At 40.3% G+C, this 22,315-nt stretch overlaps 3 protein-coding genes across 6 annotated transcripts; 1 reads left to right on the plus strand and 2 right to left on the minus strand.

Annotated features, from left to right (window-relative positions):
* Nucleotides 1-1,009: 1,009 nt before the first annotated feature.
* On the plus strand, nucleotides 1,010-8,540 carry LOC104456298 (aspartic proteinase 39). Its single transcript, XM_010071064.3, has 10 exons — nucleotides 1,010-1,563; nucleotides 1,831-1,960; nucleotides 2,057-2,304; nucleotides 2,710-2,937; nucleotides 3,648-3,810; nucleotides 3,893-3,966; nucleotides 4,891-4,978; nucleotides 6,131-6,206; nucleotides 7,682-7,753; nucleotides 8,079-8,540. Exons 1-10 carry the CDS (start codon nucleotides 1,346-1,348, stop codon nucleotides 8,240-8,242), a joined length of 1,461 nt encoding a protein of 486 aa, XP_010069366.2. The 5' UTR covers nucleotides 1,010-1,345; the 3' UTR covers nucleotides 8,243-8,540.
* A 1,521-nt stretch (nucleotides 8,541-10,061) lies between these two features.
* LOC104456299 (uncharacterized protein At1g05835) lies at nucleotides 10,062-11,301 on the minus strand. 2 transcript variants are annotated; one of them, XM_039301129.1, is made up of 2 exons: nucleotides 10,905-11,301; nucleotides 10,062-10,451 (listed from the first exon to the last, which is right to left on the minus strand). In XM_039301129.1, the coding sequence occupies exons 1-2, from the start codon at nucleotides 11,026-11,028 to the stop codon at nucleotides 10,144-10,146; spliced, it is 432 nt and encodes a 143-aa protein (XP_039157063.1). In that variant the 5' UTR covers nucleotides 11,029-11,301; the 3' UTR covers nucleotides 10,062-10,143. The 2 variants fall into 2 exon arrangements, with proteins under 2 accessions (XP_039157063.1, XP_010069368.1); XM_010071066.3 differs by having other exon boundaries at nucleotides 10,558-11,298.
* Nucleotides 11,302-12,778: 1,477 nt separating this feature from the next.
* Nucleotides 12,779-18,132, minus strand: LOC104456300 (probable protein phosphatase 2C 33). 3 transcript variants are annotated; one of them, XR_005545779.1, is made up of 6 exons: nucleotides 17,005-17,395; nucleotides 15,859-16,245; nucleotides 15,581-15,698; nucleotides 14,682-14,905; nucleotides 13,693-14,050; nucleotides 12,779-13,244 (listed from the first exon to the last, which is right to left on the minus strand). XR_005545779.1 is itself a non-coding variant. In XM_010071067.3 (6 exons), exons 2-6 carry the CDS (start codon nucleotides 17,257-17,259, stop codon nucleotides 13,814-13,816), a joined length of 1,221 nt encoding a protein of 406 aa, XP_010069369.2. In that variant the 5' UTR covers nucleotides 17,260-17,404; nucleotides 17,614-18,132; the 3' UTR covers nucleotides 13,345-13,813. The 3 variants fall into 3 exon arrangements, 1 of the variants encoding a protein (XP_010069369.2); XR_005545780.1 differs by having other exon boundaries at nucleotides 12,779-13,287; XM_010071067.3 differs by lacking the exon at nucleotides 12,779-13,244 and adding an exon at nucleotides 17,614-18,132 and having other exon boundaries at nucleotides 13,345-14,050; nucleotides 17,005-17,404.
* Nucleotides 18,133-22,315: the final 4,183 nt, after the last annotated feature.

Here is a 22,315-nt window from a genome sequence, read left to right on the forward strand (position 1 = left end):
TTCGTACAAACGCAATAGATTGTTGACTTTTTTAGTTTATTAGTAATTTGTACGGGGTTCTTGGGTCACCAAAAAAAAAAAAAGCATATATGTATATCTTGATGTCGAAAATATTACATGTCATTCTAGGTTAGATATCGTTTTAAAATTTATGACTAAATTAACCAAATTAAAATATTTAAAACTAAATTCGTACTAAGCGCAATAGATTGTTGACTTTTTTAGTTTATTAGTAATTTTCTTGCATTGCAATGAATTCTAAAATACTCTACTTTCCTCAACTAAATTCTAAAAGTGGCAAATGGATGTCATTGAACTTGAATGGAATGCTATGCATGTCAACGGAAAATCACTTTCTTTAAATGCAACTGCAGAAGAAAACATGGAGCATAAGTATGCAAATCTCTAAATGGTAATAATACCTAAAATGAGCTTTTAGTTTAATCTAATTTAATCAAGTTCTTGTAACTAGATTTTCTTACTTGCGAGGTAAAGAGATCTCTCGTACTTTATCAGGTTCCCTAGTCGGCTTGGTAAATAAATTAATGGCGACTCTAAAAAAGTAACATATTAACGAAAGAAATCAAGTTGCAATCAGTAGGGATTGTTTATGCCCACTTGATAATTCATTAGCTCTCTCGAGATCCAGTTAGAGAGAGGGATCGCAACAAATCTAGATCATCGAACCATATGTCCTATAACCCATTTATTTATGTGAGCTGTTCATTCAGGATAATAAGATTGAGGTCGATCCTCCTATCTTTTTTTTGGTTCTTAGGCTAATACTTTCGATCTTTCAAGGCGGTAACTTTGAGGGCGAATGAGACAATCATCATCAGCAAACGGACCCATTAGGACCCCCCCAACCGAGCCAGGGCCATGCCATTCCACATTCGAATTCTCGAAACAAACAACATTCGAATTTGCCGGTCCGAGAAGGGAGTGGGATTCGACGGTCCAGCTGACCAAAAGGCTCTTCCTTTGTTTAATAAAAATGTCATCTTTACGGGTAGGGGGGGAAGTTGGAGATGATGGTCCTACCCATCGTTGAATCTTCCCCACGTTGTTTCTCCTCTGTCTCTCTCTCTCTCTCTCGTTCTCGTTCCCACGATCCCTTTTCTCCTGCGGGCAGGCGAAGACACCCCAGCCCAGCACGCAAAAACAGAGTCTCTCTCCTGTTCTGTTCTGTTCTGTTCTGTTCTGTTCTCTGCCGTTGTCTCTGTTTTGCGCGCACAATTCAGAGCCGAGGAGGAGGAAGAGGAAGAGGGTAGGCGGTGGATCGGCGGCATATTCGTGTTGAAGCGAGACGCGGGGCGATAAACCCACCCCTCCCCTTCCCTTCCCCATGGTACCCACCTTCCTCCTCTTCCTGACGTGGGTCCTCGCCGCGAGCTCCGGCGTCGGCGGCGGCGGCAACTACGGCGTCTTCAGCCTCAAGTACCGGTACTACGGGCAGGAGACGTCCCTCAGCGCCCTCAAGGCCCACGACACCCAGCGCCAGCTCCGTATCCTCGCTGGCGTTGATCTCCCCCTGGGCGGCACCGGCCGCCCTGACGCCGTCGGGTACGAATTTCCGTCCCTCTCTGGCTTGGTTTCCTTATCGATTACGTCCTCGGGTCGGGTTCCGTCGGAGTCGTCGATTCTGCCGGTGGTCGTTGTGGTTGACTTGTGCGACTCCCTATTAGGAGCTGATAAAACACGATTTGTTGTATGTTTTTTGCATGAAGGCAGCTAGTGTTTGGATGATCAGACGGGGCGTAGTTGAATATAGGGGTCAATTCCATTCCATTTTGTGTGTGGAAACTGATTTCTGGGTCTGGATTCTTTTAGGCTTTATTATGCGAAAATCGGTATTGGGACCCCTGCGAAGGACTACTATGTACAAGTCGACACGGGGAGTGATCTCATGTGGATCAATTGTATTCAGTGCAGAGAATGCCCCAGAAGAAGCTCCCTTGGTGTATGTAAATGCTTTCGTCTCTGTAGTTGTTCCTCTGTTCTAGTCTTTCCTGACTCAATGATTCTTTGATCTGACTCATTGTCTTTATTCTATTAGATAGACCTCACGCTGTATGATATAGAGCAATCGGACACTGGTAAACTGGTCTACTGTGATAACTCGTTTTGCATAGGGTATAGTGGAGGTCCCTTGTCAGGCTGCAGCGCTAATGTGTCTTGTCCATATCTTGAGATATATGGTGATGGGAGCTCCACTGCTGGATACTTTGTGAAGGATGTGGTGTTATATGATCAAGTATCTGGAGATCTCCAGACAACAACTGCAAATGGAAGCGTTATATTCGGGTCAGTTTCATCTTCATTGTTTAAGTAATACGCTAGTAGGGTTCTTGACCTTCAGCTGTTTCTTGAAGTTATTACTAGGAGAGGGGTCCTCGGTACAACATAATAGGACTGTGTCTTCTGTTTTTGTGCTTCTATAGCTAATTGACTGTTGGCTTGTAATTGAAACAAATGAGACGGATGTGTTCTTTTGCTTTTAAACTGCCTGTCTTAGTACCATGTTGGCATATTTGAGGAGAAATAGCATAAAATTAGGGGTATCACGGACAAAGTAGCAATTGACAGAGTGTTTTGGTGGTTGGTTGGTGGAGGGGGTATTGCATACAAATTGCAGTGAGGAATTTGTTGAATGGTCTAGTACATGTTCAGTTCAGTCTTTAAATTGGTTTTGCTGCTTGTGACATATAGGTGTGGCGAGAGACAATCTGGAGATTTAGGTTCAGATAATGAAGAGGCACTTGATGGCATCCTTGGTTTTGGAAAATCAAATTCATCGATGATTTCACAGCTAGCTTCATCTGGAGATGTCAAAAAGATGTTTGCTCACTGTTTAGATAGTACGAATGGTGGTGGCATCTTTGCAATTGGACGCGTTATTCAACCAAAAGTGAATACAACTCCTATGGTTCCTGACCAGTATGTTTTCTTGTCCTACTTTCTTTTGGGCGTTTTGATGCATTTCCAAGTTGCATATCTTCTAAAATGTCTTCATTTAAATTTTAGTCGTACTTTTCTGTTTGAGTGGTTTCCTCCTTTGTACTAGTTCCTTCGTATTAAATTGTTTTAACTTCTCCATATCCTCTTGGTATCACTGGCCAGAAAACCCTGATATTTGTTGGAATTTTTGTCCTTGTCCCTGTCCTCGTCCTGATTTTCAGTCTTGCTGATTTAATTTAAGTGAAAAAGGTAACTCTAGAAGGACTTCTTGATTTGGTGCTATGATCACTTGGCATGTATATGATGTGAAAGCACCTGTTAAAGAACTTCTAGAACAGTTGCATTAGCATAATTCTAGTTTGTTGGCCCAGGGCAAGAATTTGCCCCGACATTTATGGACCATAGTTTCTTGTGGAGTCATTAGGCTCACTGTTTGGGTGCTATCTGCAAGTTCAATCTGGTAAATGTAGGACTTATCTGCCATGCTCAAGCCCACCCTGATATCAGATGAGAATGGAGTTCATACATGGTGTACTCAGTTTCCTTAGAAGAAGTTTTGCCTTGCTATAAATATACCCTATAATGTCAATGATTTTGCTTATGGTGTTGTTTCTGGCTGCCAAATTTAGTCCAGTAATTTTAACGCGTGGTAAGTCGAGTTTATGTAATCTCTTTTGTAATATTTACAGGCCACATTACAGTGTCAACATGACTGCAGTTCAAGTCGGTCTTGAGTTGCTAAATCTTACAACGGATGTGTTTGAGATAGGAGACAGAAAGGGCACCATACTTGACAGTGGTACAACCTTGGCCTACCTTCCAGAAATTATCTATCAGCCATTAGTAAGCAAGGTCTGTGGTATAACCGGATGTCGATGTTCAGTATTCTCCCATATTGCTCACTTGGATGCATTTGTGCCTTTTTTGTTTTCAGATTATTGGTCAGCAGCCTGATTTGAATGTCCACACGGTTAATGATGAATACACTTGCTTCCAATATTCAGAGAGGTATAGTGTATCTATAGTCACATTGACATTGATCCATCATTCAGAAAAGGCATTTTGTGGTTATATATGTTGCATTTGATTTTATAAATGTTTTTTCCTTGTAAAGGAATTTGATAAATGGGTCAGGAATCTGCATAGTGCTTTCACCAATATTAACACATTCATAGCGGGAAAAATGAAGAAAAAGATGTCTAGATGGACTAGCAAAATGTTTTCGTGTGGGAGGTTTGAGATCCCCTCTCAGCCAAATTTCTGTCCCAAAGCAAAAGAGGATTATGTGTCTGCAGTTTTTCAATAAAGCCTTTGTAGCGTTTCCAGTTCTAACTTAGGCAGCGCATGTTAAAATTTATACTTCTCTATTTATCTGTTTCTTTGTTCCCCGGAACAGGTTTGGAACAGAACTCCGTTTGGTAACGCAATTTGATTTTTCTATTTCTGGAACATATTTGTTTTATAAATTGATTTAGAAGAAATCAGAAGCTAAAATTTTTAATTTCTCAATTTCTGTTCTAGAAATTTTGTCGTGCGCACCCTTAGTCTCGTTTCGGTTGTGAATTTATACTTAAGTGTGCTAATTCTAAAAGAGTTCTGTTAGGAAGATTTGTTCCCCCTAAGGGGCGTGGAATCTTTTTTGTGCATGCCAACTACTGCCACTGCTTCTGGCTTTCACAAGAGCCAATAGTTGATAGCTGATTTCACAAGCCTGAAAGAAGAGAAAAGATTATGGTGTCAAAGTCCTTTTTTGATTTTAAAAGAGTTTCAGGGGGATGTGATCTTGTGTCAGTAGTATTCACATGATTTTGACATTCATTTAATTTACGAACATAGATTCCTTTACACGGTGCTATAATGCATCGTGTAGCTTGTACCTTTTATTGCACGATAACTATATGATCTCATTCATGTATGTTTCTCCTGTTGCAGCGTTGATGAAGGATTTCCTAATGTCACCTTTCATTTTGAAAATTCGCTCACTCTGAATGTTCATCCTCACGAATATCTATTTCCTTATGTAAGTATGATGACCTGCAATCTCTGCATTTACCTGTTTAATGATGCCTTTTCTTGGTCAAAATTTTGATATGCTTAACTTAACTGTTTGTTATACCATAAAGGGTTAGTGACCTTATTTTTAATAGAAAAGTAGAGGAACTATGGGTCCTAATTCTTCTTGGAGTATAAATGATGTTTGACATTGATGTTATGGAGGTCCTTGATGGTTGATATCCTAATGAGGAACTCAGTTAATCACTTTTTAATATGAAAATAGAAAATTTGGGATGTTTTCCAAAATCAAACACGGCCAAAGCTGCCAGGGATCCGGGGCTCGCTTCATTCTATACTATCAGTCCTATTTGTCTATATATGCCACTTACAGTAGTTATAAAGTTGTCTGGAAGTGAATGAAAAGGATCTCTGAAATGTCGGGGAGCGTTGAGCTGTCAACCCTGTCTTCTCCAGTGTCAAGGTGGCAAGAGCCTGTCTCTTGTGGCAACTAGAGCTGGTGGAGCTCATGGTAGTAATTTGTTCGTCTGAAGGAAGACGTTCCCTGGTTCAAGCAGGGGCAATCGGTAGAACTTTAGAGCTGGTCTTAACAGGGATCCATTGAGGAGCTCCGGTTTTCATGGAGATTAATAAGACAGAAATGTATCAATTTGCTACCTTTTTAGTCACTTAGAACTCCCAATGTTTTGTGCATAGTCTGCAAATAATGCTGATTGCACATCGCAGTGTACACCGCAAATTGAGACAAATAAATAATGAGAAACTGAATATTTCCTTGCTTCTGCGAAGGGAGTTAGGGAAAGCTAAAAAAATTAATGGATTAATGGGTGAATAAGATGGATCAATTTCATGATAAGTTATTGTAAATAACAGCTATATAATTTATCATTGTGGCTTGTACATAAATGTGTTAAAATTTCACTGCCATTCAATATGCAAGCAGGACACTAACAAAAGGGATTAAGATTGATGGGTATATCGGGTAGGACCTGGATGTATAGGACCAAATAGTGTACTCTTCTATTCGCATGATATTTGGTAATTGGGCTGGTGGCAAGATGGGTCTGAGTATCTATTATCTATTCACCTTTCCTATTTTATGCATCTATAATGAGTTCATTCATTTCAAAGGTTCATTTTCCTAATACTGGATTCGCAGGAAGGTTTATGGTGTATTGGTTGGCAAAATAGTGGGATGCAGTCTAGTGACAGAAGGAACTTGACACTTCTCGGAGGTATATTAATGTGTAATATTACACGTCTTCTTACAAATCCCTCATTGTCGTATCATCTTTTCTTCTTCATTTGGAAAATTTGGTATTTGGCAAATGTTAATCACCTAAGAATTTTCTTGGCTGATATAAAAAGAGCATTCTCTGTGTAAGATTTGATCCCCATCCTTGGACACTTGATTTCTGCATCCAGCTGATCTTTACAGTGTAAGCCTTGTGTCTGATGTATTGTCCCAGAGATGTCAGCATTAGTTATCCCTATAGCTATTACTAACAAGCTGTCCTTAAGCCAAAGGACACTTGATTTCTGCCTTCACGTGATCTCCACAATATAAACCTCTTGTCTGAGGTATTGATTGTCCCAGAGGTGTCAGCACTAATAATCCCTGTAGCTATTACTCGCTCTCTCTCTCTCTCTCTCTCTCTCTATCTCTATATCTACATCAAGTGTTATTGTCTTAATGGCTCCACAGTTTCTTAATATACGTTGTCGATGCCCGTGAAGCAGGTTTGTGGTTTCGATACCTAAAAACCAATTTCTAACTCTGCAATCTTAATTTTGGTTCTCACAAGGGCTTTATTTCAATGTTCTGAGAGGACATAAACTTCTCTTTGGAGGAAATAATAGTAGGCATGTCAATAGCATGTCATCAGTGAGGATGAGAAAGGCCTTGAGCATTCACTGCCTGATGAAACTTTCTTTTATGGGCAATTCTGCCCCAGTTTAGAGTCGTGGTCCTCTCAAATCCTCCATGGTTCTCAAGGCAATTTTTTTCATGCCATTCTTATCAAAATTAACCATCAATCTCTCTATATGTTAAGGAAGCTCCCTATCATATCAGAGAGTGTGTTGTGGCCAACAGCATGCTTCACTGTACATTGAAAAAGTTAGATCTTTTAGGTATCCTAGTTTCACCATTTTGCGGCAGCAGGTTATATTTGACCAATTGGCTTTTGAACTTACATTTCCCCAGTTGTTTGTTCTGACCTCATATTTTGTGAGTACTGCTGCTTTGCTCTCTTAAAATTTGTTATTCTGCCTCCTTACTTTCTGAGACTACCAGCTGCTTCCACTTGGGGTATTCCAATGGTAGATTAACTTAAATTGTCGTACCTTTTTTTATCTGTAAGTTGAGGCTTTTAGGTCTCTAATCCTGTAAATGTTTGTTTGGTTGAGATATGTAGCCAGAGTTTTATGAAGAAACTAAGTGTATGGATCATCTTCAGCAGTATTCCTAGGGATTGACATTGAATGCACACCATTGGTACTTCTATGACAGTTAAAACTTTTGTTAAGTTCGGACACATCAAACACTGAATTTCTTGTACTCGATGTCAAGAAGCCTGATATCTTGTTTGGTCCATCACTGAGCTGCTGTGGATGATGCCATTCCAAATTTTCACTGTCAAAAGCTGTTATAGTGGTTCTTTTCCTGTACTTAAAGAGTCTATGCTAAGCTTCATGTGCTGCTTTGCAGATTTAGTGCTTTCAAATAAGCTTGTTGTGTATGATCTGGAAAAGCAGGCCATTGGATGGACAGAGTACAATTGTAAGTACCATGTCACTTTTCCTCTGTCGTTTATGGATCTTTTCTTCATTCCACTATGTTTCCATTGAACTCGTATAAGGGTAGGAATATCCTAGTACTCTCAAGTTGTAGGTGAGAATTGGATGTTAAGGTCTAAATTGAACAGCTGAACAAGAAGCATTTGCTTTTTCATGCTATTTTTTTACCTTGGAGGTCTCCTGCCTTGTCTGTTTGTTTGGTTATATAGGAACAACAACCTTGGACATTACTAGGATCAATGATTCTATAAAATTTAAGGTTAATGAGCAACTATTCCTGTTTCTTGACCTCTTGTTGTTTCTTTCAGGCTCTTCAAGCATTAAGCTGCAAGATGAACACAGTGGAACAGTACATTTAGTAGGTTCCCATTATATTCCCTCTGAAAGCCCTCCTCCTTGTGATGTAACGGTGTTGGTTCCGTTCATTTTACTGTTGACGCTGCTGCAGATATTCATACACCAAAACATGTGAGAGTCGATCAAATAAAGGTGAAAGTTAACATATAGGGAAGATTGTTAAACTGATCACACAACTGTGAAGTAGGCACTTTTGACGATTGGTAGTGATCATGGTTTGCCCGGGCATCCTAGGATAATGTAGTTTGTCATTTTGGGTTAATAATTTTTGTCCACAAAGTGAGAATCTTATATTACCCATAGCTAATGCATGTATAGTCTCTCTCTCTCTCCCTCTCTCCTCTCTCATGTGCAAACAATTCTATAAAAGGCCAAGTAATCCAAATACAGATATTCCTCTCTGATTTTAGTTCTGCTGAAGTTTTGTGTTGGAAATTTTTGCTTGTAATCTCTTGAACATTCTATAAAATGGACTTGCAAAAAATGGTTCTTACATTTTTTATATTGCTTTTCCTGCTAGCCCAAAATACGGTCGGTTCTTTAGGTTACTTAACTACAATGTAATTATTCAAGATCAGACTGGGACATCCGGTGCTTGGGGGTGGGGTTGCGCATATGCCTTTTATCTTTTTATGAATCTGACCGGTTGTATCTTTCAGAGTGGGGAAAAACTGAAATTAAGGGACACATGAAGCTCAAACTGTAGTTTCGTCGTATACCTTGTGATGTTGTTCAGCTGTGATATTCGATATTTTGTTAGTCGAGGCGCAGTGTCTAAATTGATTCCGAGAAATTGAGCATAGTTGCTAACTAAATGTGCGTTTGGTAATGTTTATGTTTTGAGAAACAATTCTTTTTTCAATTTTTTTTTTTTTGTTTCTGTTTTCAGAAACAATTTCTGAGTATTCAAACACGTTTGGTAACTATACAAAATTTCTATTCCTAGGAAAGAAATGCGTTTGGTACAGTCCGATATATTTTTTTATGATTTTTTTTTAATTTATTAATAATTTTATTACATTTTTTTTTTCTTTTTCTTTTCCTTCTTCTAGCTAGTCACTGGCAGGCGACTGACTAGACAAGGACCGACAAGGTCGGCCTTGGGGGAGGCTTGCGGTCACCTCGAGCCTCATCGTGATTGGGTGAGTTTTCACTCGGCCACCAGCGAGGTTGAGCCTTGCTATGGTTGGGCAAGTCTAGGCCACTACGAGGTCGGTGTCGCCTGGCCAAGGCAAGGCTCGGGGGCCGGCGAGGTCGCTGGAGCCTTGTCTGGCCAATCGTCGGTCGGTGCCGAGGCTAATGATCGACTAGGAGAAGAAGGGAGGAAGAGAGAGAGAGAAAAAAAAAAAAACAAAGAAAAGGAAAGGGGAAAAAAATTGATAATTGATTCTTGTTTCTTGAATTGTTTATTGAATGTTCTCGGAAACAATAAGCGATTTTTTTTTTCTTGTTTTTGTTCCAGATTTGTTCTCGGGAACAAAAAACTTACCAAGCGCGTTTTTGTTCTATTTCAACTTCTAGGAACATAAAAAAACAGAAATACTTGTTCTTGAAAGTGTTACTAAACGCACCCTAAATCACTATTTATGATTTGTCATATACTAAGGTTGACATCATAGATAGCGTTGATCATTCTCTCTGTATCTACTAGTTAAAATCTTGCATCTCACTTTTGTTTGTGATCCTTCTGTGGAAAAGAGGTGATCAATACAATCAAACTGTTGTGCAAACGTTAGTATACACATGAGGTGGATATGCCTGCAACGCGCTTTTGTACTTGGTTTTTCTAGGTTTCGGCATTTAACCTATCGACACGCTCTTTACAGGCATTCTTCCTCGTACATGATTGGTCTTAGAGATCTTGCATAATGGTGCATATGGCTCCGACTGGATGCATGCACTTGATCTATCTAATAATAATCCAAAAGTCTCTCTTAGAAGGAATTTTTGGAGGGATTTTCCCCACGCCTGATTATATTCCACTATAACAAGAGAGATACAGATTGAGTCTAAGCCTCACTCGCATTGGAAATCCCAAGAACTAGGGTTCAAAGAATACTTGGAATGTGAATAGGTGAAGGAGAGCTTTTGGAGGGGTGGCAATGGCAAGCCCCCGCCGACCACGCAGTCGTTGCGATCCACCACCTTGAGCAGCCTCGGGCTAACCAAGGACTGATTGAAGCTCCCACATTCGACGTGCACGTTGATTACCGGACACATGGGGCAGTTGTTCTGCACTTCGACCCTGAACTTAGGAGGATCTCCGAATCCAACTTGAGTCTGCTTCACCGTCGGGCCGTTGGCAGCGCACTTGGCCCCGGACCCTGACACAAACGAGATGGTTAGCATGAACAAGCGACGATGAAACATGGGATATCATCGTATGTCAATGATACGCCACAAGAGAGAGAGAGAGAGAGAGAGAGAGACCAGAATGAAAGAGGCCGGAGAAGGAGAGGAAGAACAAGGCAAGGAGAGCGAAGGATGCTATGCATTTCATGTTGAGCAACTGAGAGAGAGAGGGAGACTTTGGACGAGAGTGTTTGAATGATTGTGTTGTGTCCTTGGGGTCGCATGCAACCCCCTTGATGTTTATAGGCATTGGGAAAAGAAGATTAGCGTGCATGAACGCTGGTTCTATAAGATGAGATGGTAAGCTGATACGGTAACAATGAAATAAAACACGGTCATTGGAGAGAGAGAGAGAGAGAGAGAGAGAGAGCTTTGGTCACATGTTTGAGGTCAGAAGCAAAAGGGCCTCCGGCCAATAATTCGACCTGCAAAAGGAGATGCGCCTCTGCAAATCCCAAGCAGGGCCCCCTCCCTCTCTGTCCCTCTCTTTCTCGCTGAGTCCACATGCTCTGGTTCACCAATGCAGTGGCAAGTCCACGAGAAGGCCATCACGAGACCGACTTGCGATGGGGACGGGTCGTGCTAAAGGAGACACGCCGCGGAGTAAAGTCTTTTCCGTATCTAATTAGCCCTTCTTTTTTCCAGTCTTGGGAAGTGACTCTGTCGATGCACAAGCTCCGCGCGTCGGGAATCAGTCGACTCCCGTGCTTCCTGACTTGTAATCTGCAAATCGCAGAAAAGGGAGATTCCCCGGGTCCTTACCTTACTCTCGAACGATTGAACCAGAAGGTATTCATAGTAGAGAGAGAGAGAGAGAGAGAGTGAGAGAGTCTCATTTTATAGGGAGAATACTAGGGTTATGGACTTGATTAATATGCCTCATGAAAGGTTTGTAGTTTGGGCAAAAGCCACAAAAAACCACAAACTATATTCATTGCAACATATTTATCAAAAACTTTTTTTTTTCAATAACACCAAAATCTAAAACCATGACTACAGTCTAATAGACTGTTCACGTATGCCCTTTTCCATTAATAAGCACCATTAAAAATTTACCCGCATGAATATCATAAATCAAATTGTGTTGACATGACACACAAGTGGTTTAAGTAAAATAAAAATGATGTTTTGACTAGGAGTGTGCAAAAGAATCGGGATCTCGCCCTGACCGCCTGTAAGCCAGACAGGAACCGCCCGGAACCAGTGGTTCTTGAGGAAATCGATCCGGGGTTCCCGATTCGATTTATGGGAATCGGTGGCACTGGTCCGATTTTCGGTTTCATGGGCGGATCCGTCTACCCGTCCATCCGGACCGGACCGGTTAATTTTTAATATTAAAAAAAATAAAATTACTAATTAACAAACACTGTCGAATTTGCTCTCTCTCTCTCTCCATCACACCCATTTTCCAGCTTCCGCCGAAAACCTTAACAAGTCCCGAGAGCCTACGGCTCTCCACGCTCCCTTCCTTCCCCAAAAACTCGAAAGATCTCAACTTTGAGGTTCCCCAGCTTGCTGTCCTCCATCGACACTGTGGAGCTTTGTCACTTCCAAGTGAAACGGCACAGAAGAGAGCTACAAAACAGTAGCAAAGAAACCCTAAAACGCCGCCTCTGCCCCTCCAAATCCAAGTACCAGAACCCTCCCAAGTACCCATCTTTCTTCCATCCGCACATGCGAAGAAGCAAGGTTGCAGGAGGAGGAGAAGAAGAATAGGTCTAGGGTTTGCGAGGATAGTAGCAGGTCCATCCATCCCTTTCTTTATTCAGCCCTCCGAAAAATCGCCGTCGCCCTTAATAGTATCCGTTTGTCCGTCCATCCCTTTCTCTATTCGGCACTCCGGAAAATCGCCGTCGCCCTTGACAACAACGGGTCCGTCCCTTTCTCTATTGATGAGACTAGTTTCATGGATCCATCCGGAAACTGGACTGGATCGGCGGTCCGATTCCCGGATGGATTCCGGTTCCCATTTTTTGGAACCGGTCCTTAGCAGACGGTTCTTGATTCTAGGTCGAGAACCGCCCGCTCAGACAATGCACACCCTTATTTTTGACTGAAAAATCATCTAACAAAGCCTTGACATAGGTTAAACGCAATATGTGCTCAGACAATGCACACCCTTAGGATATATGTGTCGCAATATGTATAATTTTAATTTTTTTTTGTCATAAAAAAAAAAAAAAACCTTAAGAGTAAATATGCCATAGTGGGTATAGTGAAAAAATTTATAGCTTTTTCCCTTGTAGTTTATATGTCGTCATATGTGTCAACCGAACTCACCATGGGTCTGTAGCTTGTATGGATTCGGACCGAATTGACATTAAAATTCTCTTACTTTATGTGAATAGAATCAACCCTAACAAATGTTCTTTTCATGCAGTATAATTTTGGTAACCACGACTCAACTAAGACCCAAGCCAAATCCACCCAATACCTCCCATTTCAAGAGTGCATTGATCAATCCGCCGCCGCTATCACTTCATCATCGCTACCACTAGCTTCACCTCGACGTTGCCACCACCACCGCTGGCAGGTCTTTCCCTTATCTCAATTGCAATTAGACAGTGCCATCTCTACGTAGCTAAATCCCAACATTTGAAGGAAGGAAAGCGTCGCAAAATCCATGAGATGCTCATCACATCACAGTCCGAAGCGAAAATCGACTAAACCAACTTGCATCTTCTCCGTCTGTACTCCTTTGCTTTTTGGGCTCCAGACAACAACCTCGTATCGTATCTTCAACAAGTGAACGCTATCCAACAAACCTTAAAAGGACGAGAGGGACACTTCAAGACGAGAGAACCGCAGCTAAGGATTATCCAAAACATATCCAAAACAATATGCACATAGTAAGGGAAAAGAGTGAAGACATATAACGACAGCTATGACATCAAGAAATCAAATCCGAAAAACAAAAGATATCACTTTCAATGCTTCCACTTCCCAATAAGAATAAAATTACAGGAGAAACCAAAGGAAGGCTGGGAACAACAAGCCGACCCAGGACAAAAACAAAGGCCAGTGCCCACCTCCCCAGCCAATAATTCACAAGACCCTCCACCCCAAAATATGGAAAAGAAGATAAAAAGAAGAAAAAGTCCTTCATCCTCACTTTCTTCATTTATGAATACAACTGGTAAAAGAATCAAGTAAGATATTGAAGAATTCTATGTACTGATGAAGAATTATCAAAAAGATCATCAGGTTGCTGACCTTGAAACACCACATCACAGAGAGCCCCTACCAAGAAGGGCAGCCCTCAGATGATGTCGAACCCCCACGTCTTTTTTTATTCAAAACCCTGAGGCCTACTCACCACAGGGCATTACCGCTTTCAAGGGTTCTTTTGAGGAGATACTATTTGCTCATTGGATGCGGATTGGGAAGTAGCATGACTGCTCGAATTTGAATCGAGGAAGAGGCAAACCACAGCACAGTCGTCAACCTTGGCATATGGATACTTGAACCTCCAAGCTCGAATGGCTGACTCAACTAAGGTTCTTGCAGCACTTGACCTCGGTGCTGAGGCCACTATGTCTACAACTTCGTTGTTTGAGAGGACATCCCAAATCTGTCGAAAGAGGCAAGGCAATAACAACACAAGTTATTTAAACATGAGCACCAAGCACCTGAATTTTCGAGTATACAAAACCCTTTTTTTCTTTCAGTGTCCATCTGGTAATTTCTATTAAAGGGACAATTATGTTGAGAACTCAGGGAAAAAGAAAATAACCATAACAAAGTTTGGCAGATGACAAACTGACACTAAGGCAGTAGGCAAAGCTTCTATTCATCCAGTGCAAAGATAAGATGCTTGTAATAAACATTTGTCCGAGAAGAAATGTTATCATCTCCCATAGATACATGCATAACGTACAAGGTCAAAGTTACCTCTCTTTGTATAAAACTGAGCGCCATAGACGATCCTCTAAAGGCAATTATGACATATTAAAGGTCGTGTTTTCGTATTATAGTAATGCCTTCTGTAGGCATATCTCCACTCCATTTTAAGAATGTGTTTCCATTTCAAGACTTGATATAATGGTTATGCTTTATATCAAAACTACGCATGACATACCCATGGACATAATGAACCAAATTAGGAGAAGATAAAAGGCTTCTTTCCCTAGAATCTGAGAGCATATAGTTTCTTCACCTATCACACACAATATCATGATAATAAGAATCGGCAGACTTCTTACCCCATCAGTGGCCAACACTACAAATTCATCCCTATCAGTGAGGCATCGATAAGAAATCTCCGGTATGGAAATCAAACCAAAGTCTTTAAGGCAGAAGTCTCCGAATGCTCGAGCCATGGCAAGGCCAGGAGAGTCACAGTTGGGAAGCCATACTCGTGCAACCTCAGGTTCATTCTTTAGAGCAAAAACTCTCCCTCTACACAGCCTGATTCTCTCTAATTCTCCTGTAGGGCGACAAGACAATTTGAAAGGTGCACTTCTTGTAAACTGAGAAGAATTGAATTTCTATTGCCCAACACAATATATTGCAGAATCTATTGTCAAGGAACACAAGATGGGAAGCTCAGTGCTGAGCAACAAGTTCACAAAAGCATCCTCTGCCACATCAATATCTCCAAAATCTTAAGCTAAATAAGAAAATCATGAAGCTTTTGAAGCGCAAATCTCCCAACAATTCCTCTGTGAAATTCTTCCCCTACTCCGGTGATTGAATACGAGGACAATCGTTTCTAGCAGTACTGACCAAGAAAACTTTGTAACCCACGTTTATAATCACATTTTGTAACATCCAATACCTAGAAACCAGCTTAAACACATGTTAACATGCTTAATTCCTCTCGTGTTGGACATATATTTCTTTTATTTATATGGACTCTGACTTTCACAAAACAAGAAAGTTTAGTGACAATATCGGGCCAACCTAAGTAACTTATGAACTTCTGCCAACATGTCTCACCTTTCACGTATTTTCATAAACAAGGAATGTAAGACAAAGACAACAGTTCAAGGAAAGAAGAGCAGAAAGTACAACTCCTAATAGTCAATGATATAGCAAAATTGCAAAGGTATGGTTCAAGAACATTTGAGACCCAGAGAGAGAGAGAGAGAGAGAGAGCTACTTGGAAGATCCGGTTTGAGGTCTACAGTCAACTGGACAGCAATAAGAGAGTTATTTTTGTCCCTGGTACCCAACACAGCTCTAGAATCGCCAACATTTCCAATCAGAAGATCATGACCCTGCAAATGTCGAAACAAAGTGGAAAAATGAGTAATTGAGTAAAGGGGAAAAGATCACAGGATAGTAGATGGCTATTGCCCAATAAGCTTCTCAACCAACTTGAAAGTGAACTGACCACAAATTTCATGCCTTTTCTTGATGGCAAGTATCTTAACTTACCTGTTTGACCAAGGTGACTGCAGTTGTCCCACTGCAATAGCAATCTATCTGTGGGTGAAGTTTGAGCTCTTTGTCCATAACCTTAAAGGCCTTCACGAACGACTCCTTCAATGTGAGAATAGTATCAGAATGATTCTCACCAAACTCGAGCTTCGGAAAGGTCTTCAGATCCTCGATAGTCTTTATTGAGGTCTCTTCCGAGTTCATACTTCCCATGGCACTGCTGCTGAAGTCAATATGCCCATCTGGGCTGCCGACTTTCAATTCCCATAGAGCACTCAATTTCAAAGGGAGTGAATCCCTAACCTTCTTAGCTACCATGTGGCCAAATGGGCCATGGCCATCAAAAACACCACAAAGTATAGTATCTGTCTTGGAGCCGAAATTCTGTGGAGAAAGTAAAATTAGAGGTGAAACCTAGATAAAAAAAAAAAATCAGAAAACAGACTTTAGCTTATCTATCAAGACACTGGATCTGTTCACTTCATATTATCAGAGGCCTTTAACTTACCACTAGGCAGCTGTCAACATAAATAATGACCAATATTTCTTTTTAAATACATCTGCCAGTAAGCCATACTAGACAGTGAGGTGCATATCTAAAAAAAGTTCATTCATTTTGTACTGCACAGAATATCTAAATGAAAGTTACCTTAAAGAGGATCAAGTACAAATTGAGACACCTATACAGGACTCGTTTGCAGCATGTCTAGAGCACATAATCCAGTATTCCGTAATTAAAATCAGCATAACATATACAGAGTCACAGGACAAATTCAAGCATTTACTTGCATAATTTTCTTTATTTTTTTGGGTCTGACTACTTGCATAATTTATTGGTGGTAGTTTCTCTAATATTTATATTCCCCGCAATTAATGCATGCAACCACACAAAACAATGGCATAATGGTTGTCTAGAGTCACAGCAATGAGTTACAAGCCAGTCTCATCTCTTTTGTACACTTAAATCTTGTCCATCTTTAATTCAATATGCTACTAAATTTTAATGATCCGAAACATAATAGCACCAAATATTTGGAACTGGATTCAAAGTCCGAATATCCACAACAAGAGGTTGGTACTAGGTTCAGAAAGGGATAATATTGTTAAAGATTAACCAAATCAATTGTGGATGAACCAACGGACCTCCCAAACAATCATGGCATCCTGGTTAATCCCTTTCTTGCCCTGCCTGGTGAACAGAGACGCGGCATCGCTGGACCCGTTCAAGAATATCCTTCCCGGAATCCGGTACAGCCACATCTCCATCTTCGACTCGAACGAGGAATTTTTCCTCATCTGCCTCTTCCGAGACGAGCTCTTCGCCTTGGCGCTGCCTGACGAAGATGCCGGGGCAAAGGGGACCGAGCTCGCCTCTGCCCCGGAGAGACACGAACCCATCCCCAACGAAACGGCCTTGCAAATGTTCAGCAAGCAGTCCAGTCCTACCAAACACTGTGCATCCGAGCCCCGCCGTATCTCCACGATGCCTTTATTCGTCGCCGTTTTGTCTCCGCCGGAAGAATCAATCAAATCCCCAAGTTTTCTATCCACAGCCAGTCAACAACAAAACCACAACCATCAAGCCATAATCTCACGGTTACCAACAAAAGAAACCACAGAAAAAGGAAAAAAGAAAAAACACAGACCCAGCAGAGCCCACGAAGAACCCGTGATAATACCAAGCACGAGCACAACAACATTACCAAAAGGGGGACAAAAATTTAAGATTTTGCGACGAAACCCACTAATTACCGGGAGATTCGAGGCCGAAAACCGCCGACCCTCTTCCTGGGACCCGACGGAAACGAAGAAGATTGCGGAAAAACACCGAAAAGAGCCGAACCCAACTAGAGAAACAGCTGCCCGGAGCCGAATGATCGAAAAATGGGATCGTCCCTCCACTCCTGGCAGCAATTTGGGAAGCACCCGGAATTCTTCCCGCGGACGTCAATCCTGTTCCATTGATGGGGGCCGGGACGGGGGGGTCTCACCAGACGTGAAGCAACCGGCTTCCCGTCACGGCGGAAGACGACGGCTGCAATAAAATATGGAACCAGTGGGGCAGTGGTGGTGGTGGTGGTGGTGGGGGATGAAGAAGGAGTCTATGCCGTCTCGGATTGGACTCTGAGAGAGAGAGAGAGAGGAGTCTATGGCGCGATCTGAAGGAGAAAGACGATTAAATAAATAAATAAAATAAAAAACCGAAACTTGAAGAAGAAGAAGGTGAAGAAGGAGAATCGGTCGGGGAGATGGGGCAGGGGGAGGAGAGAGATATGCGTATGCGATCTTCCAGGATGCTTTATAATTTGACTCCATTGGTTCTCCGGCTGGGCCCCACCCTCTCTCTCTCTCTCTCCTCTCTCTGCTTCTCTCTCTATGTTTTGTCGTTGTTCGAGGTGGTCTGTTTCGGATTTTTATGAGCCACGTTCGGGTCCCCTTTTTGCATCGAGAGAAAGAAGAAAGGCGGTCTTTTGTTGTCGTTTCGGTGAATGGAAGCACCGCCTAGCTCTTGAAATTATTGCAAAAGATAGACATTTGCCGTCTAACCCCGCTAAGGACGGCACGTATTTCAAAGGATTATTACTAAAAAAAAAAAATCCTCAAATTAATAAATCGATAATAAATTTGTCTCAAATTTAAATTGATCTCAAATTTATATTAATTTCTAAGTGACTTGTAATGCTAGTTGAGTTTTTGACATGTATTATCTAACTCGAGAATTTTACAAAAAAATTTAACATATGCTCACAGAAGATAAATATGCTATGAGTATATCATTTTGGAGGTTTTGGGGAGCCAAAAATTAATTTAGAATAGATTTATTACAGGAATCTTGGTTTGATTAATTTGAGATTTTTATAATCTAAAAATTAATTTAAAATTAATTTGTCATGAGTATATCAATTTGGAGCCGCTCGTGATATCAATCCTATCTCCAAAAATTTTAAAGCATTTCACACCACAAAATTTCGATGGAGACGAAAACCTTCCGAACATGAAATTCAGGGAACTGATTTTTTTTTGTGAATTATTTAATAAAGTTACTCGAAGAATATTTAACGAAGGTTTTCACATGTCATGAGGGCCTCCCCACGCATGAAATCGTTTAAGAAATCGGAATATCTTCCCGGACTGTACTTTAAAATAAATTCCGGGGGAATCGGTAGTTTTTTCCGGTTTTCAGCCCCGAAAGAGGGGATACGCTGCGGTAACAGCCGAGTCAATCACGGAGCCACGTGGGCGAACATCCTCGCGCCGCGTGGGGCCCGCTAGTCGGGAAGATTACGCAGCAGCTGTCAACTTGCTGTGGCTGCCATGCCAGTGCCAGATTTTCTTGGTCGTGTTATGGAGTTTCTTTATCTTTGAATTCTCTCTCTCTCTTTTTGCCTCTTAATTCCGGGGAACATGAGTTCAATTATTGGTGTGCGTTTCCGCGCTAGGGAGTTTGGGGAATTCCTTCCCACAAAAAGGAACGAGTTTAGACTCTTTTTAGAGTTGAATGAAAACGCAAAGCATGTTTTTCATAAGATCAGTCATGCTTCTACGATGAATATACTTTGTTGGAACCAACCATCCTACCTGTGTCCCTAGATTATTAAAGAAAAATTGGTGGGCTAATTGATGTTCGTGAGCGGATTTCAATGAGTTATGAACTGACAACAAAATAAACCAATAAACCAATCATCATAAATTGATGTTGTCACTTAAATGAGCGCCTTTTGTTTCTTTTATGTAAAGGGTCAAGAGCATTTACATATATAAGTTGGAGAATGAAATCAAGTCCATCTTCTTAGCACCCCTTACCTAAATCTTAAACTTATCTTAAATAAAATTCTAAACTCGTTACATACCTAGCTAGAACGAAACCTGTGTAAAGCACAAGATGCAATGGGCAAATAAAAGAACTTAATGCCTTCCACACACTAATATATCAAGTAGGGTATCGCTACAGAAGCGCGTCCGATGTATCGTATTGGCATAATTACTCAAATGAACTTAACAAATATTTAGAACTCGAAATCAAAGGAATGGGAATACAGATGAAATTACAAATCCACGTAAGATGATTAAGACATCATATTCTCAGTCTCAAGTCAAAATCCTTTCTGAGTTACGTGAATAACATTCTCATGCATGCCACTTGCCATGCACACTATAAATGGAAACAAAGTAAAAAAAAAAAAAAAAAAAAAAAAAACGGCGGATGGACCTACGTAGTTGTTGCAATTGGAAATACATCTGAATTATGATGCTGGTGTTCTTATCCTTTTCGAGGGTCTTGATCATTATTTATTAATTTTGCCTTTTGCGGTTAGGGTTTATCCGAATGATGATAATTGAAAAGGGCGCTTTCTGAATTTTCAATCATTTTTTCCCCACGATTGCTTCCGTTTTGCAGCCTTGTTTTATCTTCTTGTTGGCACCACTCTCGAGGCGATAATGCTTTTCAAGATTATAAAAACACCGAAAATACTTCAACCTGAATCTACTTGAGAGGCCCCATGTGCTCGTATCTCCGAAGAATATTTAAATGTTTTCATGAAAGGTAAAAATATTTGTTATTTATTTATTCTATAAAAAATGCAACGGAACCTAAAATTATGGGTGTTTGACTTGCTTTTTATCTAATGAGAGATGCATTTCATGTGCCTAATATTGGGGGAATTCGCTAGCATGCACCTTTCGACATTGATATAACGTTGGGCAGGTGAAAGCAAAAGGAGAAGGGGTGATGGAACTTTGGACGGGACAGAAGCTTTAAAATGCGCCACGGAAAGGAACTGGAAGCATCAATCTCAAAAGTCAAACGAGATCATGAGTCACTAGGAAGATTACACATGTGGACGAAAGATACATGAAGAAACGGGAGACGGCAAAATAATGTTCCACGCAGTTGTGTCAATTAGGTGAGTGTGGGCAAATTTCTAGCTCAAGAATTGAAATTCGCACCATTCAAATCTTGCTAATCACGTGCCAAATTGCTCTAGATTAGGGTTAGTTGCATGGGCTAAAGGTTTGGATTTACTTGGTTCGCGCAACTTATAATCTGTTTATAAATTTTTAAGTAGCTTTATTTTCACATCTGTGTTCGTGAGTTATGTATAAAAATTCTACATACGGGGACAAACTATATTAGGAGGAGTGTTGCTTTCACGTATTTAAGTGGTTGATGTGATTTTTGGCTTCTAGCTTGGCTTCGTGGTAATGATGACTAAAACGAAATGTAGATAGTCAAATTTTGTTGCTCTACATCACAATGTCCCTTTTTTCTTCTCATAATTGTGTCGCGCATATAATCAAGATGTTTATCAATATGTTAATTGGTGTTTTTAAAAGTAGAAAAGGGTTCCAATGGGATTAGGATCAAAGACGCATCTGGAAATTATCTCTTGGGTTGGAAAAATGTTAGATAATATAAAAAATCAGAATTGCTGGAAATCTGTTAAAAAAGAAGAAGAGAAAACAAGGTTAGTTATCTGAGTTATACGAGAATTATCCTTAATAATAATTTCGCCCATCAAAGTGCAAAATTTGGTGCAAGAGACTCTAGTGGCTATCCTCTTAAGATATAACAATTTTTTTTTTATTGCGCGTAGAATAATAAAAGGAAGAGAAAAAACTGTGCGTAATCCAGCAAAGAAATGAAAGATACTGAAAGAGAAAAAAGAAGTTCTTGTTTTTTATAGGTATCACTTTTTAATTATGCTCAGAGTAAATAGGTAAAAGAAATAAAGCTATTCAATTCTTTATTAAATTGAAAGCAATTGCAAATCCGTTATCGTTTGATTGCAACGAAGATCATTACAAAACCGTTATTAAACCATCATAAAACATTACAAGATCGTTATAGGATAACGATTTTCATGGTTGTCATAATTTCTGGAAAAAAAAATTACTTTCAAATATTTTAAAATTATTGAAATATCCAACAATCCCTCGCGTATTTCAAAAGGTTTTGAAAAGAAAAGAATAATGTTTGGTGATTGGAATGTAATGCATTGAAACTGGTGCTTGTTAGGCTATGAATCAGTAATTGAAAGAATGAACATAATTCACAAAATCATAAGTAAAGTTTGCAATTTCTATGAACTAAAGATTTTTTTTTGTGAATTATGACTTTCACCACTTAGATTTTGTTGCTCAAGGCAATAGATTTTGTTGCTCAAGGCAATTTTGCGCTAATAGACTGTACTCGCATTTGTTTTATTCATAGGTGCTCTAGAAATTATTGCCAATAATTCTCATAGTAGTGGCTCCATCTCACACTTATATAGGTAATTTTATCAAGTATATTTTAAAGTTTAATACACCGCCAAAGATGGCTATGGCATTCATTAAGAGCTAAGTTCAACATTCTTTCCATTGTAGTCTTGTATTTATCTCACGTTAAGAGAGAGAACGGTTTTTAATAGTGCATCACTGGATTAGAAAGTGATTTATTATTATCCATATG

The sequence above is a fragment of the Eucalyptus grandis genome, chromosome 8 (genome assembly GCF_016545825.1).
Source record: "Eucalyptus grandis isolate ANBG69807.140 chromosome 8, ASM1654582v1, whole genome shotgun sequence".
In the NCBI taxonomy this organism is placed as follows: domain Eukaryota; kingdom Viridiplantae; phylum Streptophyta; class Magnoliopsida; order Myrtales; family Myrtaceae; genus Eucalyptus; species Eucalyptus grandis.

What these genes read in the sequence shown, in the direction of transcription:
- LOC104456298 (XM_010071064.3), top strand. Translation starts at nt 1,346, where the DNA reads ATGGTACCCACCTTCCTCCTCTTCCTGACGTGGGTCCTCGCCGCGAGC. An exon ending in CCAGAAGAAGCTCCCTTGGT is followed by an intron (nt 1,961 to 2,056) that starts GTATGTAAATGC and finishes TTATTCTATTAG; the next exon opens with ATAGACCTCACGCTGTATGA. An exon ending in ATCAGCCATTAGTAAGCAAG is followed by an intron (nt 3,811 to 3,892) that starts GTCTGTGGTATA and finishes TTTTGTTTTCAG; the next exon opens with ATTATTGGTCAGCAGCCTGA.
- LOC104456299 (XM_010071066.3), bottom strand. Translation starts at nt 10,753, where the DNA reads ATGCACGCTAATCTTCTTTTCCCAATGCCTATAAACATCAAGGGGGTT. An exon ending in CTCCGGCCTCTTTCATTCTG is followed by an intron (nt 10,452 to 10,557) that starts GTCTCTCTCTCT and finishes CGTTTGTGTCAG; the next exon opens with GGTCCGGGGCCAAGTGCGCT.
- LOC104456300 (XM_010071067.3), bottom strand. Translation starts at nt 17,259, where the DNA reads ATGGGTTCGTGTCTCTCCGGGGCAGAGGCGAGCTCGGTCCCCTTTGCC. An exon ending in CAGTCACCTTGGTCAAACAG is followed by an intron (nt 15,699 to 15,858) that starts GTAAGTTAAGAT and finishes CGACATTTGCAG; the next exon opens with GGTCATGATCTTCTGATTGG. An exon ending in CCTCAAACCGGATCTTCCAA is followed by an intron (nt 14,906 to 15,580) that starts GTAGCTCTCTCT and finishes GTCGCCCTACAG; the next exon opens with GAGAATTAGAGAGAATCAGG.